Source organism: Anguilla rostrata, chromosome 2 (assembly GCF_018555375.3).
Source record: "Anguilla rostrata isolate EN2019 chromosome 2, ASM1855537v3, whole genome shotgun sequence".
Lineage (NCBI taxonomy): Eukaryota > Metazoa > Chordata > Actinopteri > Anguilliformes > Anguillidae > Anguilla > Anguilla rostrata.
In genome coordinates this window covers 40,640,357-40,656,080 of record NC_057934.1, presented here as the reverse complement: position 1 = coordinate 40,656,080, position 15,724 = coordinate 40,640,357, and the positions used below count along the sequence as shown (strand labels likewise).

Sequence of the window (15,724 nt, the reverse complement as noted above, 5' to 3'; positions counted from 1 at the left end):
CACCAGATGGTCAAGCACTGTTCCAGGCAAGGGGCAAGGGGGAGAAGGGTTTAGGACAGTGGTGTCCAATCATGTGCCACGGAGGGCCGAGCGTATGTAGGTTTTCATTTCTACACCTGCTGATTTCTCTAATTAACACGCCTTCAACCAGTGAGGAGGGAGAACACATGAGTAAAATCAGCAGGTGAAGTGATTGGTTAGAATAAAAACCTGCATTCTCTTGTCCCCTCATGGCATTGATTGGGTTCCACTGGTTCAGGAAAATAAATTATATGAAAAAGAAGGTATATTGAACATCTGTGTCTCCTCAGCATCACTGGGGGTAGATTACAGCCCCTATGGGATAGTAAAACAGGCACTCTGGAGAGGGGTCAAGACAGTTTTGTGAAACAATAAAATCATTTATTGTACCCTTGAATAAGGTGACTCATTTGTCAGTGAGCCATTATTGCTGTGCAAACCAGTCTGATAGGCCAGCCCCATTTTGCTGCTGTTCAGTAGGTCTGGATAAAACATTAGCCAAATGAATCAGTGGCGTTTGGTTGACAACAAAATGCTGTGTCATTCTGTCAGAGTGTCTGTAATATATCCCTGGCTCATTTTCTGTGTTCCTCTCAAATGCCAATTCAGCAGAAATAAATGGTCTGTCCACTGTGACTGAGTCAGTAGCATGTAACTCCCTTGCTCTTTCTCTCCTTCACTCTCTCTCTCTCTCTGTCTCTCTCCCTCTCCCCTTTTCTGTTAGCATTGGTCACAATGAAGTGATAGGCATGTGCCGTGTAGGCAGTGACGCAGACGGACCTGGCAGGGAACATTGGACGGCCATGTTAGCCAATCCTCGGAAGCCCATTGAGCACTGGCACCAGCTGATGGAGGTAGAGACCTTGCCAACTTCCAATGCCTTCCTATAATCTTCATGATCACTGCTTCAGAGTGTGCGGTGCATGTTTCATTGGTTGCCATGAAATTATCCAAAACGTCTCAGGAATGAGAAATTATCTTTTAGAATCACAGTAAGGGCTTGTGACCTGTATCCTTCCTTACATTATGCCATTGCAAGTATGGCACACCATTCTGCAAGAATTTATCTCTTGCAATAATCCAAGCTTCATTACTGTAGTTCTTAATTTAAAATTTTTATTCTATCAGAATTACTTTTTGTCACTGCATTGATTGAAAATCAAATATTCTGTACTTCTCCATCCTTTACACATTATTATACTGAATAGTGAAATTAAAAGAATGATTCATGTGTGCACAGCTCAGTTTAATAATTGGATGTGTAAGGACAAGGTTCCTGGTTAAATTATCAGGTTGGGTATTGGACCCTTAAACGGGTTTTGCTTCAGTAAATATGTATAAACTAATATCTATTTTAGGCTGTAAGCTAAGTATCTAAAATGCAGATATCTTCCAAGTATAATAAAATGTAATTATGTGCCATACAATTTATGAAACTAGAACTGCTGCAATAAGATATTTAAGCCATTTAATATTCTATCAATTGGTTGTCTGTTGTTATCTTGATGTCAATAATTGCTGTATGGATAATGCTGTACAATACCACAGATGTTCAGGAAAGGGTGCTTTTTTCTATTTTACTTATATTTTTGGAGTTTGAATATTAATTATTTAGAGGTTTCGCCCATTCCTTTTTTAATTCTCACTTGAGGTCAGCACTTTACTGCCAAATTTCTGTCATGTCAATGCAACCAAAACAGCAAGCACAGTACTTTAGTACTTTAGTTCTGCAACTCCTGTGGAGAAGTTAATTGTGCAGACCTGCTAACCTGCACGCATTTTGTGTACCAACCACGCAATTCTTGGTCAAAATACGCAGGTACGAAATGCCAGCTGAAACTACCAAAAAAAAAAAAATATTATTGTAATTTAATTACGGAAAACAACCAATGAATACAAAACAATACCGTACATTTATCCGGTATTTCAACTACATCCCTCGGATTGAACCAGATGCTACGACCGTGCTTGTGGTTCTGTAACCCCTCCCCGACCCACTCAACATCCACTGATACGCAGCGGTACTTTATTATCCACCGAGGCGTAACGCTGCATTGCTGAGGTAAAATGGGAAGTGGGGAGTAATAATCAAGCACAAATATGTGAACGTAATGTTAACATATAAAACGGTAAAACATGTTCGGTAACTTTACGAGATGATGCATTTCAAGGGGTATATCCTAATGAGATAAATTTGTGTATATAGTTAGTCGTAGTAGTAGCTCGCATGCGATTTAGCCTCGTTACGAGACGTGTGAATAACTGATGGAGTAATTTAGCTGCAGTAACTCAAACGCTACGGAGACTCCCTGTTCAAACTTTGAATCGCGCACGCTCTGTCGGAGCAAAGTGACCATTGCAAAGGTGTTTGACTATAGACTGCTAACGTACCAAATAAATTCTATTATTGCAGCCAGTCACCCGACCAGCCTTGCAGTTAGAAAATAATCATGACGTCAGATGACGAGGATACTAACAAGGAGTGAGAGAGAGAGAGCAGCAGCAGCTGACCTACTAAAAAGAAGCGAGTCCATGCCCCCCTGAAGTTCCTTGCAAAATATCAGGAGCAATGGCCGTGCCTCCGCCCCTCAAAACGTCCGCACCATGCATTTTGCACATTGTGCAATTATGATTTTGACATTAGCCACCAAGGAGCTTCAGGTAATAATTTGGCTAAACCTCTAGTTACAAAAGCCTACATTCCTAGATAATTTTTCAATTGAATACTATTTTTTTCATTAGGCCTATATGATGTGTGCCTATATAAGCTGATTCAATTATTTAATTATTAAATAAAAATGGAAATCATGAACAGAAACTTGGATTTTTTCATAATTGACAGTGTTTTACATCGCAACATAAGCTTTTTTTTACATTACAACATAAGTTTCTGTAAATACTTGAAAATGAAAACATGTTACAATATACAAAATAAATTATTTCCATTTTTATTAAATAAGTGAATGCAATTCACTTATGGTTATCAGTTTGTATACACACACGTATCATATGAAATATTAATCATGAAAAAATTGTTTTAAGCAGGTGTACTCGAACTTTTGACTTGAAAGTATATCATAATATAGCCCAGTGCAGTGCAAGTGATATTTTAGAATCAGGTCAAATTATACAATTTTGCCTGATCTCTTCTACAGTCGAAACTAGAATTATGAATAAAGGCTTGTGTGTGCGTGCAAAGCGAAGTGGTGCGAAAGCATGTGAACTAAGCGTTACACTGACTATTGTGGTACTCAAAATATTTTCCTAAGGTTGGCAGGTCTGATTGTGGTCTAACTTTACTGTGCTTGCTGAGTTAAACTGCTGAAGTATTTTTCACCTGTCCTTTTCTTATTACAACGGTGTTGCTTGCACAGTCTGCGGTTTGAAAATTCATGAAGTCATGTTTTGTTCAGATTGCATCAATAATGTGCATGTTGCCAGCATCATACTATACAAATAGAACCAATTACTTGCTTTTAATATTCATATTTTCTTACCTTTTCTAACACTCTTCAGCTAGCAAGAGAGCCAAGAGAAAACATTGCTGAATCAAATAGCAAATAAAAAAATATCAGCTAAGATTGTTAGCATGTCTTCTGGAGCAAAGAATTTCCAGACTGCATTTAATAATACAGGAAAATAACACTGAAGGGAGAAAACAAGACGGTGTGCCTATATATAGTGCCTTCTGGATCATGGTCACTGAACATAGCATGTTACTCATTTTGAATATATCTTTTAAATGGTCGTGCTGTGCATGTAATGTTCTGAGAATCACGACTCAGGAATGCAGTTTCTCTTTTAATAGGTCCACTGTTCTCCTGAACTGTTCCAATAGAATTCTACTCAATTATTTAAAAAAACATTTGTGAATGTAAATGCTGTTTTTCATCTGACATCTAATCTACAGTAGTTTCAGTGTTTGTACTGTAGGTCTTTTGCTTTGTGTGACTGTATCAGTTTTAATAACATCTCTGTTCAGTTCATCATAGGAAATGCACCCAAAATACATTTACTTCTTTCTTTTCCCTCACCAGGAGAAGACCATGAATACGTTTGTGTCAAAGAGCACGTCAGCGTCCCCAAAGCCTAACATTGTAGTGGACAGTCCTCACTCTGAGTAGAGCGGTGAGCCATTCTTTCTTAACATCTCTATTTGATTATACTGCAGGCGTGTAGCCTCATTCTAAACCAGAGAAACCTTTGAGTATGTGCATGGCTCACAGTCTGCTTGTATCAGACAGAGGAGGTGCATCATGGGCAGCGTCTGTAAGTGACCCTTGTTCTCTCCAGAGGCCCTGTGTGTGAGCTGTAGAAATGTGTCTGTGTCAATACTGGTGCATGGCTAACCTTTTTTTCCAGTCACGAACCATCCAGCTAGGAGGTTGTATGGCTTCATGTCTTTTTTGAGGAATGTAAAAACATCTCGCTGCTGTGTTCTTGTGTAAATTGCTTTTGCCAGAAGTTTCCGTTCCTCTCAGTTTAGCCTTAGTGTCCCCTCAGTTCACCGCAATTCCCTCTAGTCAATATAAATGTCAGCACTTCCTATATAAACTTTCTCTCTAATTGCAGGCCTGAATTAGAAAGGACTTCTCAATTCTGGAAATCAATGGCATCAATAAAAGACTGATTCAGTTTGATTTTTCTTTCTTTCTCTCTTTCTCTTAGGGTTCTCAGGCACTGTCCTCCTTCCAACTTCAGACTCCAATCTCCTTCTCATGTGTAATTAATTATCTATATTTCAGAAAGGCGGAGAGGGAGGTGCAGAGAGACCTTAAGTTTCACACAGAACAGAGAATGCGGAGCCGACACTTTGAATAAACTAGCTTTGTTCTGCCACAGAACATAGACAGAACATGCACACACAGACACACACACACACACACACACACACACACACACACACACACACACAGTACATATCCAAGTACTCACATACACAGAGACTCAGTGCAAACAAAATAGACTGCGCAGTATATTGGTGCAATGCACAGATAACATGTAGACCACACATGTACCTACATTCTGAAGAAAGTATTTTGTGGATATCTAAAGATTTGATGTATATAAACATACAGTAAAGGATTCATCATGGTGGAGTTCATAGTGTGTTAAACATTTCTCTCCATAAAAGTATTTGGTTTGTTTTAAACAGCCTGAGTCAAAATGATTACATCTATGTAGACTTTTAAACTATAATAAGAGTTTTTATTAAATTATGAGTATTATGTTAATTTAATACATTCTTTCTTTTTTTAAAATTTGGCACCCAATGTGGGGCTCAACACGTCCAATTCCCACCCTAATTTGGAATTTCCAACCATCTGCAAATGCAGCCACGTTCATGAGCGAACCCCACTGCTGATTTCCGAGAGTGTAGACATCTGTGTTGCCACTCTGCTTCTTTTCACACTGCAGACTATAGCTAAGCTTGCATAGGGTAGAGTCAGAGGAAGACAGCATATGCATCTTTGACATGTAGTCCATGGGTGCCTGTTTGACCAGTGGGGGTGCTAGAAAGCAATGAACGCGGACCGCTGACTGACTGAACCCTCTCGTACTCTGGGCAACGCACTTGCATGTTGCCCTACGGAGCTACCGGGCACTGGCACGGTCTGGATTCAATTCAAGACAGTGGGGCTCATCCTTGCACCACAGTGTGGTGCCTTAACTGAATGAGCCACCCAGAAGCAATATTTACCTTTCTCAGCCAGTGAAAATATTTTGTCATGTTGCAGTTTGTGTCAGAGGAGTAAGAAACGTGGACTGACTGATTCAGCTGGAGCGAGCATGATGAAATATTTCATATGTACCAGCCTTGAAATGTATCACTATATGCCATATAAAAATGTTTCATCTTCTCAGAACTCATGCGGATACAGTTTATGCTTTTATGTTGTATGATTTAGTTAAATAGTCAACATATAAACAGTTCCTCATTGTATTTTTTTATTTTTATCCTGAAAGAAAAGGGAATGCCACAAAGAGAGCACTGGAAAGTTGCTCTGTCAGTGTGTCATGGCAAACCATGTCACCCATTTTGTCTGACATGCAAACTTCCTTTCTGAAGAAAATTTAAAGGACCGATGGTTTGAACTGCCGTATTTGCCAAGGGACCTACATTTTGGGTGCATCAGCTTGCTTATTGCACAGTTATTATACATATGTGCAACATGTATTTCGGGAAAGGATTGATCATCTACTTTATTTTTTTATCAGTCTATTCTGTGATACAATCTTTTGAGAACCTTTGTTTCTAAAAGACATTTTATTGAGAAGAGGAGCTCATTGTACTTCAAAAATCTCTGAGTTGGATAATGCCAGGATACACTAACTGTTTTGTTGCCTTTCTGTGTGTGTGTGTGTGTGTGCATGTGTGCATTTCAGTGTGTATTATGAGTGTTTATGAGTGTGTTTCTGCATTTGTGAGTGTGTTTCTGTGTTTGCGTGCATCCGTATGTGTGGCTATATGTAGGCATAATTTTGTCATCCTGCTCGTTTTCACTCTCTAGTCATTTGTAAATTCAAACTCTTGTGTTCTGTTCTATATGTTATTGGAATAGTTTGTGTATGGAGCCCAGTCAGTATCACCACTCAGAGTGCACCACTCAGCGTGCGCCTTCTGCCTCCATGTAATTGTCTATGTCAGGGGTGGGCAATTCTGGTCCTGGAGGGCCGATGTGTATGTAAGTTTTGTTTCCACCAATTACCCTGGCTAAATTAGGTAATTGGCTGTATACACCAACGCTGGTTCACTAATAGATTAGATCACAGTAAAATGTTTTACACGGATACAAGAACAGTCTTCGGCTGTCAGTCATGCACTTATCAAGAAATGTAGCTTAAGTGTCATTGCATAAATGTTAGGGCTGATTAAATAATTAAGGTCAGAATTAGGCATGAAAACTAGAGATAGATACAGTCCTTATTGCCCACCTCTGGTCTATGTGTGTACTTTTTTATTATGTGTTTATATATAAGGGGGTACTAATGGCTACAATTTCAAGGGAACTAAAACTTTATATGTTCTATAAATAGAGCTGAACTAAATCTCTTGGGTCGGAGTGGAACTCAAGTATGACCTACTTTATTTCAAACAAATACATACAGAGATCTGGAGGTTAACACAGTGTGAAGAAGATGGCTGTAGAGGGCCTTATCATTAATCACAGAATGAATTACTCTATTTGTAACATCAGTAAGATAACATCATAATCATCATCATCATGAAATTATAATAAACCTTGATTCTATGCATTTTTTCTTCAATAGACGCTTTCAGGGGAACGCTCGCGCATTGCCATGTTATACCCCAAGATCCTTCCAAACTTCCGGTGTAGCAAACAATTGTTGTTTTAGTAGACTAGCTAACATTAGGATTAAGGATTTAGTTGTTTTAGCAGACTAGCTAACATTAAGGATAGCAAACCTGCAAGCTAGCAGGTTATTACGAGTAAGTCATATTGCTCTTGTTGTATAGTGGGGTGTTCTTTGGGGTCGGGAACAAGTGGTTATTTACTTTTTTTAAAGAAGTGGAAAGGCGACATATCCTACAGCTGACTAGCTTACTGCTTAATGTTAGCTAACGGTTTAGTTTGCTAGTTTAGCTAGCGGCAATAGCCAGTGTTATTATCATGTGCATAATAAAATGGTTTCTAATGCTTTGACTTGTGTAATACTTCTGAGGACAGATTTTACATCTCAAGTATAAAATATAGCTTGTTGGGTAAATTGATTTTTATTTTGTTGCACAACATAACGGTAACCAACATAATGGTGAGCAATGTATTCAAATGTTAAATAACAGAACAGTTCCAAACTGTTCATTAATATAGTTACCCAAATAGCTAAATAAACAATTATTTTAGTAACTATTTGCAGATGATTTATTCATTTTTGCGACGGCATTTTGGAATAAAGGCTACACTGAAAACTAATTGTCAGAATGCACCAGTCTTGGCCTGTCTCTCAGCCATAATTTAAATGGGCATAAGCTAACTGAAACCAAGTTTCCCATGAGGAATCATTTTATTTCAATAGAAGAAATGTCGAAATGTGTAGTTTAGGCTAACGTTATACCTGCAAAACGTGTGTGTCTTTCAAAATTGCGTTTAAGATGTGACAGAGGCATTTTCATGAGGCTAGCCCTGGATAGCCTATAACCAATCAATCTGTCTACAATATCAATGTTTATTCTATCAATAAAGTAACAGTGAGTTCCTTGGGAGGCTATTCCTGCAAAATAGATTGCCTTTTTCACTGTGGGAATTTCCATCACGGTTTCTCATTATTTTTAGGCCTATTACTCAGGCCAGGCTTGTTCACAGAAAAGCTAAGACAGTGGTCGGGACCTACGATACCCAATATTTTTCCGGAGTAAACTGGAAGTTTAAAAGGGTCTTGGTTGATGCACATGCGCTGTAGCGTTTGTTATTGTTGTCAGTTTGAAACGGCCTATACATGGTCTTCTAGAGTCCCTTAAGTGGCCATAGCTTAAAAGCTAGCTTATAATGAGTCTCTTTTATATTTTGCAGTCTGAATTTACACTTAAACTGCAACTATAGAACAATGACTATGCTAATTGTTAACTAAATTCATTTGGATGTTACTATCACTACTTCTGCTTACACCTACTGCTTCTACTTTTTCCATCTGTTCTTATTTGAATGGTGTATGTACCATTCAGTTTATTTGGAGAGAAATTTGACACCTCAAGGTTGAACTTAGCTGACTGGACAGTGCTTCTAAATGGCATATCTTGCTGACACATCATGCTTTTGTGAGTTTGTCTGTTTGGAGTACTTCTCTATGAGCTGTTCGCTATTTCTGTTCCCTCATACTACAGTCTCACTAGCTGCTCAAAACTGCCTGCATTGATACATAAATGTGAAAAGCCACTCAGGTATTGATTCACAGAAGTGTCCAATGTATCTGCAAATATTACACCTTCTCACCAAGGCATATGTCCTATAATAGGCACTACTCTCAGTGTGCTTCATACACGCTGGTCTTAGTATGGGGCAGTGTGAACTTCCCCCATATGCCATGAATTATATTTTGGTATGTAAGATGGCAGGAGTTATGTCTGTTACATCATGCAGTTAGTGTCATCATGGGCACATCTATCTGTCTTCATTGTTTTGTCTCCTGCTTAACCTCCACATCTCAATTTTGTCATTCTAGTTTCTCTACCTCACACTTTGTGTACTGCCATTGTTGTGTGTTCTTGAGTCTTGGACTGTAGTGTTAGTGCTGTTGTAATCTCTCTCTCTCTCTCTCTCTTTCTCTCTGTGTCTGCCTCTGGACACCCATGCTCTCTCTTGTTCTCTCTGTCATTTTCTCTCACACTCTATTTTTCTCTCTGTTGCTATCTCTCAGTTCAGTGTCAGTGCAGTTCAGAATGGCTATGGTGAAAAATGTTTGCATGCTTATACTAGCATGAATGATGTCAATTCGATACCGTGAAAATTAAATAACTGATGCTCAATGCAAAAACAGGCAACAAACTTGATACTAATACTACTAATGATGATAATGAAAAAATATAAATAGTAACAGTGACCAGTATGATAACATTGTTAATACTGTATTATGTATAAAATTGTATTTATATTTGTTTTTTTATGTTTTCCTTTGAAATAAGTTTATTTTGTTGAAAACAGAATCTGTAAGATTCTGGAGCCAGAAATTTGATGAACGGGCAGTGGAGAAATACAATTTATAGAGACAATGATTTTACAAGAACCGCAATGATTACAGTGCTTGGAAGCCTTGAAAGTTGAAATAAAGGAAATACAATATGAATTTTGTTCCTTGTTGCCATTTTTGTAATTACAGATTTTTTGCAGCAGCACTACATGCACAACATATTTAGAAGTGAAAAACACGTTTTCAATGTTCAAAAATGGCAAGTTACTTAAACATACAAAGCACTGTCTGTAAGTTGTGAATTGAAACTGGCAAGGCCTAAAATCAATTTAGGAAACATTGGGGTTTTGCTTTGGAATACAGCTTGTTTAATTTTTGTGAGCTAAGATAGCCAATATTGTTTCTTGTAACTTGGCGTAATTTTGATATCAATTATTTTAATGGCAGGCCAAGATTTTGCCAATTTGAATTAATGACTTATAGAGAGTTCTTTGTATGTGTGAGTGACTTGACATTTTTGAAAATGTCTTTCATCAGATGTCATTTCTTTTTGTGCTCTGTTATGTGTGATAATAGGAATTCATATAAATAAAGGCTATGAGAGATATGCATACACTTACATGTATGTGAACACATATAGCCTACGTTGTAGCTGAAATAAACACATAGACATGGATTCAATCATTATTTTTACTTTACCATGAATAACAAATAAATGAAAGTGTATGTCATATTTTTAAATGGAAGTGTTTTTAATGGGCTATTGTACACGACAGACCTACTAATTGTTTGTATGTCAGTAGGGGATCTATAGTCCTAGCTAACATTAATTTAGAAATGTAGCGTTACAGGGCAGCTACAGTCACCTAGTTAAAAAGTAGTTTCCAATACAGGCACAGTGGTGAATGTGACAGTTTCGTGACAACACTAACTTCTATATACAGTATTTACATTTTGCATGTGTATCCAATGTTTTTATTGGCTGATGTAGCTAAATGTCCAATGGGGAGATGTATTCTTAATGGGCTTGAAGCATTTGTGATGATGCAATCGCCAAGAAAAAGAAGACGCATAATCCGCAAAAAAAGTTTGGGGCTTAATTGTCTGAAGTTGAATTCTGTTTGTTGAAATGAGGTCAGAAGGTACAGACATGAATGTTTTTAAGGACTCAGAGTCTGTGGTCATTGTGGTTATTTCTGTAGGGAACCCTCTTGGTGCTGTATAGGTATGGGGCATGCCGCTCCGTCAAGACATAACTTGGCGGGGTGGAATACCTGCCATCCCAATATTTTGGGCCCATACTGTTGCTCTCATTCTGAAAGTCTCCTGCTTTCCTTCTCACACTCTCCGTCCACCCCCATGGTTTTCTCTCTCTCTGTCTCTCTGTCATTACAGGATAGCACTGTATGTGGGTGTGTGCTTCACTGCTTTGCCTCTGCGTCAGCTTCCGGCATTCCTGTTTCCTTCTCCTAATTGAAGCAGTCGTCAGTCCTCACCCAACCTATCATGCTCTCTTTCTCCCCACCCTCAAGGTTTTTATCAAACTCGTTCAAACATCTGTCTTTCCCACTCGCCTGTCGTCTCAGGCAATGTTTTGGTCCTGAACTCAGCAAGATATTATCATCTTTCTATCATCAACCTTCCTCAAATATTATGACTCACTTCTCTCTGGGCTCTCTCTGGAAAATCAGAATTTAAAATTTGAAATTGAAAAGTTTTTCTGTGAGCTTTTCTCTTTTACACTCTATTGATGGCTCTCTCTCTCTGTCTCACTCAATGTTTCTGTGTATTTATATATACAGTGAGCTCCATAAAAAAGTCAAATCCATATTTTTCTTGATTTGTCCCTGTACTCCATAACTTAAGATTCATAATCAATCAATTCATTTGTGGTTAAAGCGCAGATTATGATCTTTTATTAAAGGGTATTTCATACATTTTGGTTACTCCATGTAGAAATAACAGCACTTTCTATACATATTCCCCCCCCCCTATTGTCACCATAATGTTTGGGACAAATGGCATCACAAATATTTCTGATTAGTCAGGTGTGTTCATTGCTTCCTTCTTGCAGGTATATGAGAGCTTTCAGCTATTTGTGAATTAATTCACTCATGTTGACTGAAGCCTGGGTATTGCTGTATGCTAATGCTGACACTAGCACAGGGTATGAGAGTACCACAGAGGCACACACATAATGAATGGGAAAACAATACTATATTTTGGCCATTGACTTGGTCCCACACAGTCCATTAACATTGAAAGTAGCTTGAAAATAAGGTTGAGAGATGTCAGGGAAGTACAGACATGGCAGTTAGCACCGTTTCAGCCCTGCGTACTGGGCAGCTCCCTCAGCCAAGAGAAAGAGGGAGGGGTGACAGGAGCTGCTGTTTCCATGGCAACGTTCTCACCGTGCAAAAAAATCATTTAGTCGGAAAGACATTTCATTCAGTTCAGTGAGCTGCAAGGGGGGGGGGGGGGGGAGTTAGACTGAGAAGGAAGTGTGTGTGTGTGTGTGTGAGTGTGTGAAAGAGAGAGGGTAAGACAGAAATTAAGTATACCCAGGCACATGAAAGTGTGGGGGAGAGCTGAGAAGAATTAAGACAACAGAAATGTGGGGCTTGGATGATGAAAATCTTTGTTGTATGGGAGAATATGATTTTGCTTGTATGTATCTGACTATACGCCCATCCATTAGGCCATATAGGCGACCGCCTAGAGCCTTGGTCTGGGTAAGGGGCCCCTATGTGGTCTTTTTTATTTATCATTTTTATTATTTATTACTTTGGGGCGCATTTTCAAGATCTCACCGAGGGCCCCACTGAGTCACAGGCGGTCTCTCTGTGACTGATTCACTTGACTCTTTGTCTAGCATGATTGACAATAATCACTATAGAGTTTTTTCTCTGCACAAAAAGCCCAGTTGTGCATGACTTTCACTCATTTCCTGGGAGCATAGCAGGACTGAAAATAGATGAACAAAGAGAAATCTCCCACATTTGTGTCAGCCTTTGCCTCTCTCGTCAGTTAATTTGGTTGTGGTTGTTTAATCTCTACAGCAGATGGACACCTGTCTGCCATCCTACTTATAGCAGCTTCTGTCTGCTCTCTGTGGGATCCACAGGTCAGGTGTCTGGCTATTAAACTGTGCCAAGATATGTTTTTTTGTTGTTGTTTAATACAGTGAAGTGTTCTGTGCCTGCACCAGAATGCTACTGTATCTGTATTCTCATCTCTCTCAAATCCCCAAGATTGCTTTTAGAGATGTTCCTGGGCAACTGTTCAGATCTGTCTTTGTTGATGCATATTTGTTTTTCTATCCCTTAGCTCTCAGTATGACACATTGTGGCCCTTTTTTTGTACATGGCACCACTCTTGTTTAGTGAAGTGAAGAGCTGGTGTAGTTATAGAGTCACACATGGTTTTTATTTCTGGTTTAAATTGAAAGGTAACAACATCGCTGCTTGGGTCTTTCAGCTTGATGTGCTATAAAGCTCTCTGCTGTGTAGCTTGACTGGCTGGTTTTCAGTGTTGAGAGGGAGATGATATTGCACAGAATGTGTGGAGTTATGTACTGCTGTGGAAGGCATGCATAAATGCATAATACTAGGGGATGCAGTATATTAATTGAAGTGAAGTGAAGCTAATGTGAGTTGCCTGTATGTGCAGCTGCTATTTAGTGGCAATGAAAAGCCTCTTTGTCCATGGCTTAGCTCTGTGTTCCTTCAGGATCCTTTCCTTGCTCATATCACCCCCAAGCATTTCCCTGTCTCCCTTATTATTCCATAAAATATGTAAATACCCTTTCGCTTGATATTATATGATAGTCAAAGCAATATGTGGTCCCATACAATTGATCTGTACCCCCTTCCCACAATTGTCAATCTGCCACTCCAGCATCCCTGATTGGCAGCTCAGTCTTTTGTCTCTGAATATAGACTGTGCTGCCATCTGGTGGTTGTATCTAGTTCCTGAAGCATAACAGCCTTGTATATTAAGGGGATGTTATGATGGACTAGATGATTGTGCAGATGATTGCAAGCACAGCCCAGGGGGAATTGAATCAATATCATTCATTCCAATATCTTTCATACCAATACCATTCTGGGAGGGGGTGGAGGGTGGGTTATAGTAATGAATTAATCTTACATTTATTTTCCTTCAACAGATATCAAAAAGATCCATGTGTCCCCATTCAAACAGTATCTATGTCTTTATTTCACCAGAAGGTGGCAATATATTTGTATTGATATGAGACCCCCCCCCCCCCCAGCCAAAAGAAAAGAAAATAAAATGCTCCCCAAAAAAGCTACATCTAAATGTCACATTATAAGCATTATTTGATTGATTTACTGCTCTTTGAATCAACAAATTAATAAATATTTGCTCTCACCTGAACCTAAGATGAACATCCTGTAAATCGTATCTATAGCGCATCATCATATTGGCCAAATAGATTAAGTTTGTCTCTAAGCACTCATTAACAATGAATGTTGTTGCTGATGATGCTGCAGTCAATAGTGTGAATTGTGTGATTACATAGGTCTGTCTTTCTACACCTGACCATAAGCCAAGAGCTGTAGGGCCCTTTGGAGGGAGGCGGGGCTCTTTGGAGGGAGGCGGGGCCCTTTGGAGGGAGGCGGGGCTCTTTGGAGGGAGGCGGGGCCCTTTGGAGGGAGGCGGGGCTCTTTGGAGGGAGGCGGAGCCCTTCACGCAATGCGTACCTTGCATGTAGGACGGGCCAGCCCTAATTGTTTGCAAAAAAATAAAAAACATTTGAAAAACGGAATTGTGTAGCCCATCCGTGGTTGCAGCCTAAAATGACTGCACAGGCCGTTTATGCAGGAAGTTGGTTCTGATTGTGGTACAAATATACACATCATGTCTTGACATATAATAATGATTATAAATTCAGTTGGGCACTGCTATTGTGGCGACTGGCAGAAGGTACAGTATGTGCATTTGTGTTTGTGCATCCTGAGTGTTTGTGGAAGCTGTTATGAGTGTTCATGTATGGGTGTATTTTTGTGATCAGTGTTGTCCCTTGTGACTACTGGAAGTGGAAGTGTTATTTCATGTGTCCTGAGATCAAGCTGAAATGGGGCTCATCTTCGTATTCATTATGGCAATTAATCTGAACTTCACATTGGAACTGTATGGTCAACAAACAAATCGGATCCAGTGTGCATGTGAGTTTCTTCTTAGACTGCAACAGAATCGCCAGATTGTGACCGGATAATTCTTTGGGCTCTTACTTTGCTGTGATCACATTTTCACAAATTACTTCGTAAAATCCTGTCATGTCAGGAAACAGGGGAGGTAGGAGGAAGTCTGATGTCCTTCGATCCACAATTTAGCCTTCTTATTCCAGGTAAGGGTCGCAGGGGGGGCTTGGGCGTGAAGCAGGAATACACCTTGGACAGGTCGCCTGTCCATCGCAGGGGTCAGACAATGGATTAAAAAGAAATTACAGAACAATCGTTTTCCCCTATGGGGTACTGTGACTGAGCAGTGATATAACTTCCAGTATGTAACGTGACATGATCTCTGATGCTGTTCACCTGCTTCAGTATACCGTAGGTATAGGACTGTGCTGAGAAGGCGTAAGGTGGAAAAACGTCAAGATAAATTTTGGACTAATGACAGCTCTCTTGCTCTGCAGGGATGGTTTGATTACACAGATTGGTCTGTCTTTCTAGAGTTACCCACTGGTATTGATTAAATAACTGATGTGGTGTGTGGCTACATATAATTTTGTGTGGACTCTATGATTCCATCAAAAAATGCAAAATATTATCCAAATCACGAAAGAGTCTCCTTTGTAAGAAAGCAGTGAATGCGAGGGAAATCAAAAAGGAGATTAGAGCTGATGCTTGGAAGGCCAAACTTAAGTTGAAGAGGAAGATTGAACAAGCTGAGTAGTAACAATTTAAAAACTGCCTGAAATGCAGGCTCTCGTGTTAGAGATAATACTCCACTTGCTCTTGATGGCTGTTCTTGTAATAAAAAGCTGACAGATGAACTCTGACTTTAATCTTAGATTTGATTTTAAAGA

The 15,724-nt window shown here is 39.3% G+C and overlaps 1 protein-coding gene across 4 annotated transcripts in view; it reads left to right on the top strand.

The window, feature by feature from the left end:
- Nucleotides 1–9,825, top strand: part of LOC135248032 (synaptotagmin-C-like) — a 29,452-nt gene extending 19,627 nt beyond the window's left edge. For 2 of the 4 annotated variants that reach the window (XM_064322141.1, XM_064322144.1), the window contains 3 exons: nucleotides 746–875; nucleotides 4,059–4,149; nucleotides 4,690–9,825. In XM_064322141.1, coding sequence (XP_064178211.1) covers nucleotides 746–875; nucleotides 4,059–4,145 — 217 coding nt within the window. In that variant the 3' untranslated portion in view covers nucleotides 4,146–4,149; nucleotides 4,690–9,825. Of the gene's footprint in view, nucleotides 1–745; nucleotides 876–4,058; nucleotides 4,150–4,593; nucleotides 4,652–4,689 lie in introns of those variants that run through there. The other 2 variants (XM_064322143.1, XM_064322142.1) reach the window with 2 other exon arrangements.
- Nucleotides 9,826–15,724: the final 5,899 nt, after the last annotated feature.